The 17,213-nt window shown below is 42.9% G+C and overlaps 1 protein-coding gene across 1 annotated transcript; it reads right to left on the reverse strand.

Annotated features, from left to right (window-relative positions):
• Positions 1–6,559: 6,559 nt before the first annotated feature.
• ATF3 (activating transcription factor 3) lies at positions 6,560–14,821 on the reverse strand. The gene is made up of 4 exons (XM_034061276.1): positions 14,699–14,821; positions 10,099–10,342; positions 9,051–9,158; positions 6,560–8,140 (listed from the first exon to the last, which is right to left on the reverse strand). Exons 2-4 carry the CDS (start codon positions 10,336–10,338, stop codon positions 7,943–7,945), a joined length of 546 nt encoding a protein of 181 aa, XP_033917167.1. The 5' UTR covers positions 10,339–10,342; positions 14,699–14,821; the 3' UTR covers positions 6,560–7,942.
• Between the last annotated feature and the right edge of the window lie 2,392 nt (positions 14,822–17,213).

The following is a 17,213-nucleotide window of genomic DNA, read 5'->3' on the forward strand; positions in this document are numbered from 1 at the left end:
ATATCAAAAAGATCATTTGGATTCAGGCAAACTTGCCAAATGCTATCTTTCCCCCTTACATTCCAAAGCAGCCTGTAACTCTGCTGTAACCCAGGTAACTGAAGCTGTATTTGTGTTCTTCAGGGTTTTTGTTTTACCTTTCAGTGTATATTTGACTCATGGACTGTGTCCACACACGCTCTCACTATTGCTGTGAAAGGCAGAGAGTGTAAACCAAGAAACCCCTAATAAAACAAAACCAGTTAAAGCCCCAAGCAGCAAGCAAAAGAAACCAAAACAGGCCAAACCAACCCAAAGCCACAACTAAATGTATTCCTGAGTTTGAGTGTAGTTTGAGTCCATTACAGGTGGTTTGGACAGCATTACTTGGGTGTAAGTGGTAATCACATGGGGATAAAATTTACCTTTTGGTTCCATAGCTTCCTAGTGACTCAGCACAGCCTTGAACAAGTCTTGTGAAGATTCACACAGAGGCAGTCTTCAAAGATAAGGGGTTTTATTTTGCTGGGGATGAAAGAATGGGACTGTAATAGCTTTTTAACTGGGATGAGTCATTGGGTGGTTCGTGTGTTTGATTTCTCCCTCTGAAAGGGATAACAACTGATACCTGCCTTTCTAAGCATTTTGAAACGGAAAGGTGTCATGATACTATTCTTCTCAATTATAAAGTAGCATAGTATTAATAATTACCTAAAAAACATCTTCCTTCTGAGGGTCGAAGTCATACAGCATGGAAGGGATTAAAATCTGGCAATTAGACGTGTACCTCTTTGTCACTTCTTAATGCCATAGAAAAGCTTGGAGTAGCTGACAGATGTGAGGAGTTCCAAATGTGATTGAGGATGAGTAAGACCCTGTTATAGGGGTAGTTCAGGAGGTAGAACTAAAGGCAAAAGAAGCCTGTCAGAGGCAAGCTGAGGGAATAGAGTAGCTAAAGGAACAAATAAATGCTAAATCATCCTTCAGGTAGATTAGTAATGATCAACCTGTTAGAGACTAGCACCAGCTGATGTTCAGGGTACAAAGGGAACACCTGTAGAGCTGAGAAGCTGAAGGAAGAGGTCATTCCTCAGCCAGAAGCCTCTTCAGGATGGGGCAAAGGCAAGTAAACCAGCAGAGTATCATAGACTAGTTAGGGTTGGAAAGGACCTTAAGATCATCCAGTTCCAACCCCCCTGCCATGGGCAGGGACACCTCACCCTAGACCATGCCACCAAAGGCTTTGTCCAACTTGAACACTGCCCAATGAGTTTTCACCAGAAAGCTCAAACAAACCTGACCATTGTTGCAATACTAAAACCAATGTGTAACTCTCTCACTGTCACTGTGACTTCATCTTCTTTGGTGTCTGAGGACTGGAGCGTGGCAAATGTGTCACCAACCTTTGTAAAAGGTTCTGGGAGAATTCAAGGAGCTATAGGCTTGTAATCTGACAGGCAAGTAAATGGGAACAAAGATAAAGCAGGTATCTAGATAAATACAGCCTCATTGATGAGAGTCAGCATGGCTTTCGTAAAATGAAATTCAGGCTTACAGACAAATCTGGGGTTCTCTTACAGGGCTGAGATCTATGGCTGAGGAAGATTCACTTCTAAAGCCATTTCAGCACATTGCCTCACTAAATATTATGTTTGAAGAAGCCACATAGTTATGGATAGAGAAAATGCATAAGCATGTGTAAAGACTTGACTGAAGGTAGAAAAGAGGGAGGAGTAAATGATGAATAGCCTTAGTGGGGGCAGGTCATCCAGTGGAGTTACACAGGAACCTATACTGGGACCTGCACACATCAGCATCTTCATAAGAGATCTGGTAAGAGGGTGAAGAGTGTAGTCAGAAAGTTGATGATGGTCCAAAATTAAAACCCAGACAGGAAGGAGAAGGGCAATTTCAGAAGATTTGCATTAGGATTCTCTATGTACAGCTTGGAAATGGAAATGGCAGAAAAATTCGATGCAAGTAAACACAAGGTAATGCATCTAGATAGTGGTGCTATACATTAAATGCTGGGCTTGAGTTTATCGTTACCGCTCAGGAGGGAGATTTGGGGGTTATGGTGGATAGTTTGTGTTGTGTCAAGCTTAATGCTTGGAAGTCATTAAAAATGCTAACCGAATTTCTGGAGTTAGAAGAAAAGGGACAGTGAGCATCAGGATCCCACTGTATTAACCCATGGCTTGACAACATGGCTTGGCAATCTGATCTAGTTGAAGATGGCCCTGCTCATTGCAAAGGGTTTGGACTAGATGAGCTTTAAAGGTCCCTTCCAGCCAAACTATTCTGTGATTCTACAACACCTTGAATACTGTATATAAAATTATGGTCCTTTAATCTTAAACTTCTGGAATAGCCAATTTTTTCCCAGAAAAAGAAAGGGGTAATTGGAATGATCAAGGGTATAAAATGGCTATGAGAAAAGAAACAGTGATTGGATAGGCTGTGACTCTTTATTCTGAAAAAGAAACAGCACAGCAAAGCATAAAGTCGTGTGGCATAGAGAGGGTGGATAGGTGTTCATGCAATTCAAGAATGAAGGGCTGTTGAGTTATGGGGAACAGGATCAATAGCAAACTGTGTTCTTTTAAATGATGATAGCCCTATGGAACTTGCCACCAAACGTTACTGCAGATGCTAGTCAAATACTTGAGAGAAAGCCCTATGGAAAGCTACTACCTAAAGGAATCATGTCAGGCTTGTGACTCACGAGCTGAAAATAGTCAGAGTGTGCGAAAGCCCCCAGAGGAAGCATACTTGCCCTGTTCTTGTTCTTCCTTGGACAGCTGCTTTTGATCATTGCTGTAGGAAGAGAACTGGGCTGGGTGGACCTTTGGTCTGCATGGTGGACCCATTTAGTTGGGAATGCAGGCAGCTACGTGACATATGCTAACCTGAGGAACTCAATGATACCCAAGCTGGCTCTAAATGAGCTACCTCAGATGCCAGTAGCAGCCTGTCCTCTGCCTGCACGAAGAGCTCATCCTCTCAGTGACATCAATTAGCCTGTGCTGAGTTTCTTGCTGTCATCACTGGGGTGTACTAGTGCTAAGTTAGATAATATATAAGTATTGCTGTGCTACACTACTATTTGCTGTGTGGGCATAATCACTGTCTAAGTGGGCATGATAGTGTGCTGATAACTTCAGGGGGAGCCTACAAATAGGAAGCTGCTAAATACACAGAAGAAGAAATAAAGCATTCCAGCTTCTTGTTTCCATTTTCTATTTATTTATTTCCAAGGTCTAACAATTTCTCTGAGTATCAGCTCTACTACACTTAACTCGGGGTCTCAAAATCATTCGGGTGGTTTGTTTTATGGGTTTTTATTTGGGGCTTTCCTGGTTTGTGCATCATTGTCAGCAATAGTAAAGATATGCAACCAGAACTGATGCTGTATCAAGAATAGACTCCAGTGTATTCTCTTTTAACTGTGGTGGCTTTGAAGATCTAATAGCATTCAAAATTAGTAAATTGCTATTTTTATCACTAAAGTCAGCAGTTCTGACTCAGGGTGTCCAACAACAAAATGGCCTTTAAATAACAGGATTTGAGATAGTGACGATTATTTTTTTCAACTACACATTAAGAAGTAATTGTGTGTTCTAGAAATGAAAATATTGACGTCGTTTTAAAGTAATGAAGAATGTTAAGTACTAATGCAAATGAGTATTTGATTGCACTCTTTAATCATGTGATTCTCAGCGTTTCCAGTTGGGGGCACTGGGCAAACATGGCAATGCCAGCTTGAATGGGAATGGTACCTAGCCTTATGTTCTGCTGAAGGTGGTGAGGGGGATGACACCAGAGTGGATGTGAGATACAGTTGTCATTCTGGATTTAGGAATGTTTTTAAGGTGATGTAGATGTAGTTTTCAAAACCCTTTTGCTGTTAACCGGAACAACAGCACAGTTTTACTTTCATTACCCATAAATCATCCAGTTTCTTTGCAAAACTAACAGTCAGTGCTTTTAAAACCATTTGCTTAATCAATACCTTCAAATTCTAATGGACCTAAGTAGAAAAGTTGTTGTAATTGAAATTTACTACTGTTAGCTTCATTAAATACTTCCAGCCTAGCACAAATAGTTGGCTCTATCTACCTTCAGTAAGTGCTATTTATTCATTTACATCAAGGGAAGAGCTAGAAAAAAGTAGACGATGCTCTTTATCAATGTACAGCGTAAAGCCCAGTATGCTTTGAACTACATACAGATTTAGCATCTAAAATGACCTAAGGAGGAGATAAGGCATACTAGTTTTTCCAAGGAATATCAGTTATGCTGTTAGGAATATGCTATAGGAGAGCAACAGTGTTTTCATGGTTTCAACTCATGTGGTTTAGAGAAAATATTGTAAGAGATCAGCTCATAAAATCAAAAGCCCTGACTTTGTTGCTAAGGGTTTCTAAAGGAGGCCAGGCAGATGATTCGTATATTCACCATTTTACAAGTGAATCAGGTGTCCTAAAGTACAGTTTGACAGCAGCTGAAGGAGAATGCATGAAAGGGTGAATATATGTACGGGGACTACACATCTGTAATGGGATGTACCGAGAAGGAAAGTAAGCATTTAACGTTGCCAAGCTCATAGTAGCCTAGATCGTCCTTCCAGCTATTTTTAACGGGATTTTGCAATAGTGCAATGGATTTCCTGGTCCCTGGAGCTCCCGGCCTTCTATCTGACCTCTGTATTACAAATTAGGACTGCTTGCAGAGGATTGAAGCCAAAAGTTCTTGTCCACATCACTGGCTGTGAACACACAGGGACTTCTGTCTGGGTGTAGATTCTTAGGTTTGGAAAGGCACGACAGAACATTTTGTTCATCTTTCTTCATGTTTCTCCACACACACAAACAGAGAGGAAAAACACAAAGCCCTACTCATGCTATACTTCTCTAGTATCTCCCATGTAACCATAGAAAGCAGTCTATAAATATTGAAGCTTCACAGCAGCAAAGCCATTAAACCTAGTGGGTGATCAGAAGGGTGGAATAACTATCAGCAGGCTGGCTGTAAGGGTAGGGAAGGCTCGGGAGGTCTGAGTTCCAGTCATTTAAGCCCTAAGTCACAAACGAGAAATTAGCCAGGAATTCATGATCAACCTTTGTAATAACAAAACTTGGTTTATACCTTCCTTTAAACCCATAAAATGTGTCTGCTTTTTAATATCTTGGTGCTCATGGACCTTGAAACTTAGAATGAATTAAATGACACATGAATAAATATATATTAATTCTTTTTTTATTAAAGTATAAAAACAAATTTGAGAATAGAAAACAAACTGCTTTTAATGCATTTTAAGGTTTGTCCTGCATAAAGTAACCTCTTAGAAAACTCGTGCAACATACTGTTCCTTTCTAGTTGTTTAAACACGCTTTTCCAGGGCACAGTCAAAGGAACTTGAGTACCATCATTTCTAGAGCAGCGTGCAGGAGCACAAATGCACACACACACACATACAAAAGCAGTAGAAAGCAGCTCTGACTGCACATACAGAGAAACAAAAATAGATTATCTTCTGACAATTGTAGTGGTACCATATTAACATTTGGGATGCTAAGTAAATAACATCAAGCAACAAAAGCATGACGCCTGCGTCACTAGTGATATGGTTAAAAGCAACCATACAAATTCCCTAAGGGAGACACATGAATTCTGTCATTATACTCTAGTCTCTGTGGTAACACTATATAACAGTATAGGAGGCAGAGAGTTTTGTCTGCTGGTATTTGCCCGAAAGGCAAAGCCAAGGCGTACAATACTGGGATGGTGCCTTGGTTTTGTATTTCCGCATTACAGAAGTCAAATACCAATGAACATAGACAAGTTTATTATAACAAGCTTCATGTGTATCTGTTGTCTGATAAATAGCTGGCCCAACTCCCTGTGCAACTTGCCCTCTAAGCCAGAGAAGTTGCAGCAGAGGCTCCAACCTCTGCTTACAGGATGTGAATAAAACTCTCATTGAAGTCAATGGAAGCTCCTTCCAACATACAGAAAGATATTGGATTTTCAGGACAGAATCAGACCTAGCATGTCATCTTTAATACATCAACTTTTCAGATACATGAAGTACATATGTTTAAAATGCAATATAGGACATTACAATATATCCAGATCTTAGGAAAATGTACTAAGAAGTTCTGTTGCAGAATATAACGATCACAAAATGATCAGGTATGATATCTGATAGGCTCATTCAGGACTTGCAGGGTAAAAAGCTTATGGCCGAGGTATCTTTAAGCTTAGCCTTTAGAACAAAACCACAGTTTTGACACTGCACAACTGGTGTAAAATATTATGTACTGTAAAGCTCCATTCTTATTGTCTGCTTTGCTTAAATGGTGCCATTGCACAGCCAGACACCACTGATGGAGGTACAGAACTTTGGAAAGCATAATGTCTGCACCCAGTGGTTCAAGATACTTAGTGCCTCATCTGTGGCAAAGATGAAGGATACGTGTTTTCAATAGCTGTGTCTCAACTACAACTGGTGAAGTTTAGGAATATATAATATTAAACACCAAGAGGTAAAAGTAAAAAGACAGCACAACACTTGTGGTTTCAGTTTTCTCTTGCTCGCAGTATTTATTAACTCTACCCATTATGATAGTGATAAATAAGGATAATATTTTCTTTTACAAAAAATTGTAAGGATATATTTTATAGGATTAAACAATCTCAGAATTTCACAGAAACATCAGAATTCAAACACTCGTAGCTCCAACTGTTTTGTCCAGCAGCTCTTCTACCAGTTCAAAAACATCCAAGGTTAGTATTTGATTAAAAACCAAAACCAGTTATTCACTACATCAAGACGCTTTCCTCCTTTAGGTTCTAAGTAACACTTTTGATTGACTGTAGTTGCCACTCAGATACAAAATCAAAGTAGCTACAATCAATTTTTCCCTCTGAATCACCTGGCAGAAGGAAGTAATCCTGACCAGGATGGGAAAAGCTGTCACAAGCTCTTATGTTTATAAGAACTATTTCGTAAACAGACCCACTGAAGTCCATGGAACCTCTTCTGTGAGTGGGGGTTAATAGCATGAATTAAGGCTTGCAGGATTTGATCCTGTATTTTCAACTCTTCATTACTTATGAGCCTGGGATTCAGTCCTGCAGTTCTTTATTCAGGCAAAACCTGTATCGATATCCCTCCGTAGTTGGTTTCCTCTTTCCAGGGAGTCCAATTCACCAAGTGGTGGTACAAGCTGCTCTTCAGCAATTCAAGTTAAAACTGTAGCCCCCAAAGGATAGCAGGTGGGATTCCAACTCCTAAAATACAAGGTATGGACGTTTTGCAAGGAACTTCTTTGTCACACCCACGAGGTTCTTCAGATTCGGTCTTTGAGATGAGTCACAGAAAAAACCCACACAAGTGTTGTGAAGAAGATATTACAAAGCTTAGTTGGAACTAAAAGCTTGTTTGTGTCTTTGTGTGCGTGTGTGTGTGTGTGTTCGGTTAGAATGCAACATTACGTATCAGTACATGAAACCATCCTCCTGGAAACTTGGAAACTGAAAATACTCTCAGTCCACCTTCCTTACTAGCAACAAGGAGGAATAGTGTCCATCCAGCACAGCTGTCTGTACCATGTGCATCTTCGGAAGTCATAGTGCTCTAGCACAAACGTTGTGAGTGCAGATACTGTATACTAGCAGAGAGCTAAAACTTCTGAAGCTGTTGTCTGTAGCTCCTAGGAACAGCGAGTATGTCAGGTGCAAAACCTATATTTGAGGCAGAAGACTCTTCAATTTGATTGAGACCAGATCTTCCAAGGGGAAGAATCGCTGTCAAGCCAAAATGATTCTTTCTGCTTAAAGCAATCTGCCCTTCCTAAAGGCTCTTGACTAATAGAATCCTACACATTATGTCAGATCCCCCATGGATTCTGGTAGCTGTTAAAAACCACTATAAATACTTCCATATTTGCCGTATCACTTAACCTTGTAATGTGCCTTCTTTGATCTGTTGAATAAAAAGATTCCTTTCATCTTCAGGTGTCCTTCCGTTTTGTGCCCGAACTATACAAGTGGGCCTGTGAAGATTTAACATGTATATCAAATGCTGCTTCTCATTCTTTAGCTCTTCGATCTGGGCTTTTAATTCTGCATTGATAGTTTCCAGCTTTTCTGATTCCTGGTCACAAAGGACAGACACAACTATTAGACCAAGTAGTTCAAATAGTTATTCGCAATGTTTGTCTCATAGCTGATCTCATAGTTGCAGTCTTTTACTGGTGGGAAAGCATATGGCTAACAGAGAGAGACTGCACATTCTTAGCATCCTATAATTATTATACGTTCTCTGTTCAATAGCAGTCTAAGAAACAGATTGACAGCTACCTCTTTTGGCCTTTAGAGGAGCTGAAAAGCTAATCAGATTCGTATTCACTTACAATGGCAGATATACAAAGCATTATTATTCTGCCACATTGTTCTGTGATTTTTGGGTCAAAAAGCGTCCCCAGGTTATCTGCACTTACTAACTCTCTAGAACATCATGTCACATATCTGTAAAACCATGTTAAACTAACAAAGTTAAGGACACAACCTTTTTTCCCCTACCCCTAGATATAGGAAAAAGGGCAGGCCTGCTGCTGCTGCAATAGAGTTGCATATCATGACAGAGCAGGTCAAGACACAACTGGGGTCTTAGGACGGAGAATTAAGGGGTAAGCTATTATGCCATTCCTTTCATAAAGAAGTTAGAAATTGCTTGTTGGTATTTGTATGCTCTGGGTCTCCATGAAGAATTTTCTATGAAATGATATTTTACTACTCCTGTGGTCAGTGTACACTTTCAAGCTAATATTATCCCTGTAGACAAGGCTGGTCACTTCACTCCTTCCTTGCCTTCACTTTATCCCAGTTTTAACCAGGTTTGGTTTTAATATATAGCATGTTCATTTTTCTTAGCTAATATCTTGAAGGGTTTACAGAGTTTTGGGTGACATCCTTCTCTGTTTCCTACTATGACAGTACTCCATGCTATCCATTTGGATCCTGGCAGGACTGCAGACTAAGAACAACCCAAGCCAGTCACTTACTTTCTGCAAACACTCTGTTTTCTCCTTCTTCTTGTTTCGGCACTTTGCAGCAGCAATTTTGTTCCTTTCCCTTCTTCTCTTTTTTCTTTCATCCTCTTCAGGAGAAAACTATCCCATAAAAACAGATACACACAATCCATAAAGTGTCATAAGTACATGACTTGTGTTTTGATAACTTCCATGCTTTTAAAAGCAACATGGATAGTGTTAGTGCTCACATCATGAGTTATACAAGAATGTGATTCTGACCTTGCTTGCCACACAGTAAAATGGCAGTGACTCCGTTAGAACTGTCAATAAAAACCTGAGTGGAGTCTGGATGGATGTGATCCATGTGATGGCTCCTTTTAAATCAGTGGGGCTCAGAAACCTTGCTGAGCATCTCCCTAGGCTGACTCCCACTCCTCCTCCTCTCCTCCATGTCCCGAGGAGCAGAAGGAGTGAGGGGCATGGGGAGCAGTGGAGCATGTGTCATGAATTGAGGCAGCAAGAAGGCAGCGAACAAGGGGCAGCAGTAAAAAGGGGTATTACATGCCTTCAAGCTTCAGTTCATTTCCTGTGGAGGCTGAGACAAAGGTGTAGATATTTTCCTAACTTAACCTATTTCTCCATGTTACAGGAGAAGTGTCTTTCTCAAAGACTATTATCTTGTAGTAAAAAGTTATCATGGACACAGCATGGCTGTGCCTGTTTTAGTGTAGCCCACAAGGGTCCTACTGGACTGTCCTCAGTGAACCGAAACTTCAGCAGTGATTTATTCCAAGTTCAGCCACAAGTAAGTAGGGAAACCGGGTTAGTACTTGCTCATATCACTGTAAAACACTGCCCTTAGTCCATAATCAGAAATAAAATACCCAACTTTAGCCCCTGATGGAAATGAGAAATACCAGAGGGCTTCCCAGAACCCCACGACAGAAAGACAAGCAGCCAGCTTAAGAGAATGGAGTACAGTGGAGAGGGTTGTGTGTAGTTGATTAGAGTTACTGGTCTTGTAGTGAAACATTATTAGAGAGTTAATCATTGCCACTGAAATGCTAAAGAGCCATACCTCTGTTTTCGTGATTGATGTTTCAACAGGCCTTTCAGAAACTGTCACCGTGTCCAATGTAGAAGACATCCTGTGCGACTGACGCTTATTCTGAATGGTGAACCTCAGTTCCTCTTTCACCAGTGGGGTTAGATTTGTGAAATCATCAAACCCCAGTGACCCTGCGGGGGACAAAGTGGGAACAATTGCGGAGGCGCTGACTTCTAATGCAGATACCTGGCCTGAGTGTTGGACCATCATTGTGCTGCAAGGTAAAAAGAGAGACAATAATCTTTCAATCACTTTAGGAAGGCAAAAAGAATTCATACCGTGAATAATACCCCATTGCTTGAGTTGCTCCAGTCCCAATTCCCTGTCTACCCTAATCTCTTGCTAGAGACAAGCAGTTAAGAATTTGGTCACTAGTAAAAACTTCTATTTTGTGTTAACTTAGTGTTTGAAAATCGTAATAGCATTAGCACATCACATAATTTCTAGGTCTTTCTGAAACTTAATATTGAGAAAAAATAGTGTGCATGTATATATATGTAAGTAGTATATGTGTGTATATATTCTGTGAGGTTTTAAATTGGCAATATGGCAAATGAGAATCAAGTGAATAGGAAGACAATGAGGAACAAAAATCAGAGAGCAAAGAAATACTTATAATATTATAATGATAATAATTAGTAGCACAAAAAGAGCTTAAGAGTATCTCCATCCTCAGAACTATACCAACACAGGTTCTGGCTTCAAATGGACAGAGCACACCTTGATCTCACTTATATTTGGGCAAAGCTCAGCAAGTTCTACTGGAAGCTGAAATGTACTAACCAAGACAGGATCTGTCACAAAGTCATTGTGCTTAGTTTTACCCAGAGCTGTAGACCTGGTTATAAACTCCTGAAAAATGGTTTCTAATAAGAGCTGGCACAAAGGTAAAGTCTATACATGCTCAGGGGCTTCAAAGCACAGGCTGAGCTGGAGGGGTTGAGTCATGAAGAACGTGAAGCCGTTTCTTTCATTCCTTTGCTCTTGTCAAACCCGAAACTGCCTTCATGTACCCTCAGCAAGAGGTCTGAAATGCTTAAATATGTATGGCCAGACCTTCTGCTTGTATGAAGGAGCGTGACTGGAGAGACTTCAGGGAAATTATGCAAATGGACACCTGCAGAGGAACCCAATTTCTGGTAGTTTTCCTAAGAAAGTGAACCTACTCAACAGTGCTCTCTACTTCCCTCTTTTTAGCCATTCTTATGAAGTTCTTACCCAGTTTTGGAGGGACAGAGGCCCCTAAGTACTTGGTGAAAAGATGGGACCGCACTGAGACAGGAAAAGGCAAAACTCAGTAGTCAGCCATCCAAATGCCATGGGCAACCTAGAAAGGCAGCTCTGCATGGCACAGACCATCTCTCACCCAGAAAAAGGAGAGATCTGAGGTCTGGAAGGAAGCTGAACACTTTTTGTTGGTGGCCCAAAAGGTGCAAATCCATATGGAAAAAGATGGTGTTACTTCCCTTACTTATAAAGTGCCTTGTGTTAGATTGGATTTTACCACATCAGTTTTCCAGCTTTCTTCGGTGTTTAGGTTTCGGGGTTTGGGGTTTGGTTTATTTTAATAGCTGTATGGGTAATTACAGTATGTTATCTACTCTTGATTAGACCTGCAATAATTATAGCCAAGTCAATTGTAATTAACTTAGTGCAGGTAAGTAAAGAGTTGCCTCGGGGTAGCAGCGTGGTAGCAGCAGTTAAAGTTCCACGTGGTCAACCCTGATTTGCACAGCTCCCCGTACGCTACTTCTGTAACCCAACAAGGGATGTTTGGGATCACGTGCTTTGACAAGAAGATAGATTTTGCTCAGAGATATCTAAAAATACACTGTAAATCCACACTGGGGCACTTGAGAATAGAATCTGGTTCATCGCTACGGGGGGTAAATGTGAAAACCTGAGGACAGTTGGAATTGCCAGTTGGTGGCCACTGGGTCTCCCTCACCCTGTCACCATGAGCTGAACCTTTCCCAGAGTCTGGGGGTAAAATCCTGAGCCCACTGAAATCAAGAGGACTTTTTCTGTTGACTTTAATGGGGCCAGGGTTTCACCCGTGGTTATCAAAGATGAGGAAATTATTTGGAACAATTTGTTATTCAGAAAGACTTTGGGAAATTTATGTAGTTCTCTCGAGAAAACCCCTGCTCATGAGTCACATTTCAAGTACTGATACAGTTTAATCCTATAATCTCAGAAAGCTAACAGTTATTCTTTTCCAACCAGTCAGAAATGGCCCTATAATTTCCAGCTGAAGTCCTCCCAGCATTATCTACCAGTTAACAGCATTCAACTGTTCAACTCATTAAGTAAAGGGTAATTCCAGATGACACCAAACCCCTCATTGCTAGCAGAAACTTCAGCTACAAACACTAAATCAGTCTCTGGCTGCCGGTGATGTCTTCATCCAATAGTGTGTAACTCAATCAACCCAGGAGCCTTTAATTAATGGTTAAGCTGTTTGTCCAGCCTAGAGAAGAATTCACTGGGCTAATAATTTTCAAGCTCTGGTGGTTTATTCAATTACCTTTTGATTTAGGTGAACTTATGGTTAAGGTCAGCCGTAGCACCAGAGGAAACCAGGAGCTTTTGTGCCTGACGGTTCGTTCACTGTGGATTTCTACTAGTTAGTATTAGTGTACTACAAGCACCACCAAAACCCTGCTCTAATGCCTTCCCATCTGCCTTTCACAAGTATAGGGAAAGAAAAAGGAGTAGTAGGTGCCCGTGGTCGGAGGAAGGTATCCTTGACCATAGAAACGTGCTGTTCTCCTGCCTGGACAGCTCACTGACCTTCCAGACACCCTGAAAGGCATCTCTTATTTACTCAGACTTTAGGGAAGGCCTATAAGGGGGCTGAGGCTTGTGTAAGGATTCCTGCTGCAAGCAGAGGACCATTTAGCAGAGCTCTTTGTCACTGGTTTGTGCTCCTGGGGCTCTTCATTGGGCCAGGGCTTCTGGAGAGCCCCTCCTAGGGTCGGCTTCCAATCTACCACTGGGATCATTAGGAGCCAGTGTGATACAAATAATCAGCCCTGTGTCAAAGCTACTCAGTAAGCTGAATAGATTCCCTATTCATAACAATGAAGTAGATGTTTGCCAGTTTTCAGGAACAAATCTGCTTTTAGAAGCGTTTTACAAGAAGGAAAACCAGATTTTGCCATTTTAAGAACTGCAACAAGTTGCCCTTCCTTTTTCCCGATTTCTGTACAAATGGTAGCTCTGTCTATAGGCCAACAAGGGCACTGTCTCGTCTTCCTTGGGTTTGTAAAGGCTGGGGAAACAGTAGGAATAAGAATAGCAAGCCTTAAAATGCAATTACATCTGGGCCTGCCTGATATGACCTCTGTTTACTTGGTCAGACCATGCACATGGAGCTGGGCTCCAGGCTGTTTCAGGCACTTCTGAAGTTACTGCCACTGGAGGTGCTGAGCACTTCGCAGTGCTGCACCAGAAAGGCACAGCTTGTCCCCAGGGCGACTTAATGCTTCCTTACTTTATCCTCAGTTTGGGAACTCTCCAAAAATAACAGCTTTGTTGTTAATGGTGCCCTCCCAATTCAGGTAGATTCAAACAACTTGGTTCATTTGCTCTCTCCCTACTTATTGTTTGTTCTTTTGCTGATTCTTTCCATCTGCAGTGAACTCTCACATCTCATCTGCCCATATGTTAATGTCAGGATTTTCTTCCTAGCTGTGAGTTTCTATTACTTAGGGATATTCTTGTTTAATATTTATGTTCAGCCTTTTCTGTTTGCTTAACTGCAAGCCTGACTTTGCAGTGAAGACTATGCATTAAGTGCATAGCCTGACTATGTCTCTTGGTTTTATTTCTTCATATGAAGTCCTTCTCCTCTGCTGCTGATGAAATAAACCCCGATAACCATTGAGGCTCATCTTAATCAGCATTAAGAGCAATTACAGTTCACAACCTCTGTGCACGCTGCTTGACCTTACGCTTTCTGACATCCCACATCATTCCCGAGCTCTGTAACAACTTCTCGAATGCTGTTATGAGGGGGGGAGATTGATTTCCAACAGGAACTCATTCTCTGAAACAAGTTTGCTGTTGTGTCACGGCTGACTTGATTAGGCAACAGCTTAGCAACTGATCTTCCACATGTCAAGACGCGGGGACAAAAAGGAAAGTGCTTGTCCCGGCTCACAGCGAGAGCTCTCGCTCGGGTTCGGGGTGTGACAGACCGCGGTACCCGCCGCGGTGCTGGGCTTCCCATCGCCGGGCCGGCCCCGGACCCTGTTGGTGGCGGTGCCTCCTCCGCCCGTGGGGCCGCACCGCACTCCGGCATCCCCGCGGCTCCCGGCGCCGGTCCCGGTCCCGTTCCCATCCCTCCGCCGAGGCCGCCACCGCGCGGTGCCGAGCGGCGCTGCCGGCCCGGGAGAACCGGGGCAACCCGGTCTCCCTCCCGGCGACCACATCTGGAGGCAGCCCGGGCAGGGAAGGGGGTGAGCTCCGGGACGGGACCGAGGGCTCGGACCGGGCTTCGCTGCGGCGGCGGCGGCGAAACTTTTCCTCCCTGCGGCGGGGCTCGGCGGCTCCGCTCCGCACCTACCTCGCTCCCGGTGCCACGGAGTTCCCGGCCGGAGAGAAGGGGCTCCGCACCAGCCCGGCAGCGCTGCCGTCCCGGCGGCCGTCCGCTTCCCGCTGCTGCCTCCTCCGGGAGAGAAGCTCCCGCTGCTCGCCGCTCCTCTGCCTCTCTCCTCGGTTGCATCACCCCCCTTATATAGCCGAGCGCCCAGCGCTGGTATTTACTCTGGCGGCTAGTCCCGGCTGATGTCATGCTATTAATAGCCTCCCCGAAAGAGAGGGCGGGGAGAAGCCGGGCCCCGGGCGGTGATGCAAGGCTTCCCCCTCGGCACGGCTCGGCTCGGTCCGCGCTGCGCTGCGCTGCGCGGAGCCGAACCGAGCGGGGCAGCATCCACCGGCACCCGTTCTCTCTCCCTGCTTCTTTTCCCTTCCCAACCCCCTTTTTCTTTCCCCCCTCTTTTTAAACAGATGAAGGCTCCGAGAGCTTCTTTCTTCGGGCCGTTTTGCTGCTGAAAATAAATCAAAGTCCCTCTCACGGCCAAAAAAAAGAAAACAAAGGGAGTAAAAAAAAGAGAGAGAGAGAAAAAAAAAACCAAACCCAAACCAAAAACCCTTTTCGAAAGGACTGAATATGAGATCTTGTTCTATAGGAACAAATTGTTAAACGGCTCCCTCTTCTCCCCCCCCCCCCCAATGCCTGCCGCTGCTTTAAGTGAGACCTAAAAGTTCATTTTACATGAAGCGGAAGGCTTCAGTTTTTACTCTGAGGGGAAAAGACCCCTTGCGTGAAACGATAGAAAGCTAAAAATAATGCGGTTAGGGGTGGGATTTTTGCTGTTTGATTGTGGGTTTTGTCGACTTCTTCGTAAGTTCAGGGAAAACCAGAGTCGCTATAGGCGAGAGGGGGATACGGTGGTGGCTGTGGAGAAGGGGTTTTGTTTAGTTCTCTCTCTTTTTGTTTTGTTTCCATAGCTTCCTGATTTGTTAAACCACAGAAATTGCCTTTTAAAAGCCCCCAGAATGATAGGAAGTAAGATACAGAAGAGATGCAAAAGGCTTACAAAAAGAGATGCACGCTGTTAACTAGGATGATAATATTCTATATATGATACATACAAACTTGTCATTGAGACAGTCCTCAAGTGTCTGCACTAGGCATGGGAAGATGAGAACATTTAATGCTTGAGGCTATTCTAACTAAACCAATATAATGTATATATACCTTCACCTGTAAAATATAAACCCCAATCAAGTGTTCCAACCAGCTAATTAATTGCATAAAGTTCAACATGGCTGTATTTTGACAATAGGTAATATATCCCAAGTGGTATCTTCTATGATATATTCCTTGCTTGGAGCATTTTAGCAAGGGTATTGATTTCTAATACTAGTTTGAAAGTCCCTCTGCATCTCCACTGCATATGCATGTGCTGTGTGTGCACATTTAACCCTCCTGTTTTACATTCAGTTGCCTGCTCTGTGAAGAAGAATCATCACCTGGTGGGGAAGGGACGTAGCCTGGAGCAGTGACGTGGGCTGTGGAAGGTGCAGTCTATCCCTGTTCTCCTCAAACAATGAGGTGCACTTTGCGGGGGGCAGGAGGGAGCTCCTCTGACCTACCTGGCAGCTCTCTGCTGCAAGCTTTTCTTTCTCGCTATCTACAGCTCCTCCAAAACACGTTTAATGCCTTACCCTTATTAATCTGGTTAAATCGGCGTCACATATAATGCTAGGCAAAAAACACATCGCTCCCCAGATGGGTCTGGAGCGAGCTTTATGCTTCAGCTCAGTGCAGCCCGTGAAGTTCTCTTTACTTCAGAGGCATGGTTTTATAACCCGGGCTGTGTTCAGGAGCAGCTGGCATCGATTTTCTCAAGCCTAGAAGGAAAAAAACCCACAAAAATCCCTCTCGAGCAAAGGCCAAATGTGGAAAATTTCTTCCCAGAAAATAATTGGTTGGAAAGTTCTGAGCATGAAGTTATTGTGGAAACGTGTTAGCAACATCGGGCGCAGTGGCCATGAACAGGTGCCTGCTGTAATCCTGACAGGGATTCAGCAACTGTCAGTCCTCCTTTAGCAAGCTGTACCAAAAGTGGGAATTCATTTGGGATAGTTTTCAGCTAAGCAGAGAGTTGCAGAATAATGAAGGAAGGAAAAAAGCAGCTCCCTCCAAAGTGGGAAATGCAAGCGCTGTTATCCTGTTGGTAAGTCAGTGACATCTGCTCAACAATCACAACACTTCACCAAGTAGGCAGATGATTGTTTTGTTTTGAAATCATGCTATTTTACACTAAACTAAAGCCGAGACAATTACTTGTTATACAAAGCTGCTTTCCCACTGCTGGTTCCATTATTGCCCGTGAGCTACAGCCGGTACTAAGAACCGACAGCAAACCAGTTGTGTTCGTTCTTGAACAACTCCTGAAGTGAGCCAGCTCCTCCCTGCAAAGCAAACAGAGACTGCTCCCGTGTGCAGTTAAGATTAGGCCACTGGAACATGTCCCTGCTTGAAATTCTTCAGTGAAAAAAGGAAAATGAAA

This window comes from Melopsittacus undulatus, chromosome 3 (assembly GCF_012275295.1).
Source record: "Melopsittacus undulatus isolate bMelUnd1 chromosome 3, bMelUnd1.mat.Z, whole genome shotgun sequence".
Taxonomy (NCBI): domain Eukaryota; kingdom Metazoa; phylum Chordata; class Aves; order Psittaciformes; family Psittaculidae; genus Melopsittacus; species Melopsittacus undulatus.

Coding starts and splice junctions, on each gene's coding strand:
- ATF3 (XM_034061276.1), bottom strand. CDS start 10,338: ATGATGGTCCAACACTCAGGCCAGGTATCTGCATTAGAAGTCAGCGCC. Junction 9,159..10,098: donor CATCAATCACGAAAACAGAG/GTATGGCTCTTT, acceptor TTTATGGGATAG/TTTTCTCCTGAAGAGGATGA. Junction 8,141..9,050: donor AAACAGAGTGTTTGCAGAAA/GTAAGTGACTGG, acceptor CTTTGTGACCAG/GAATCAGAAAAGCTGGAAAC.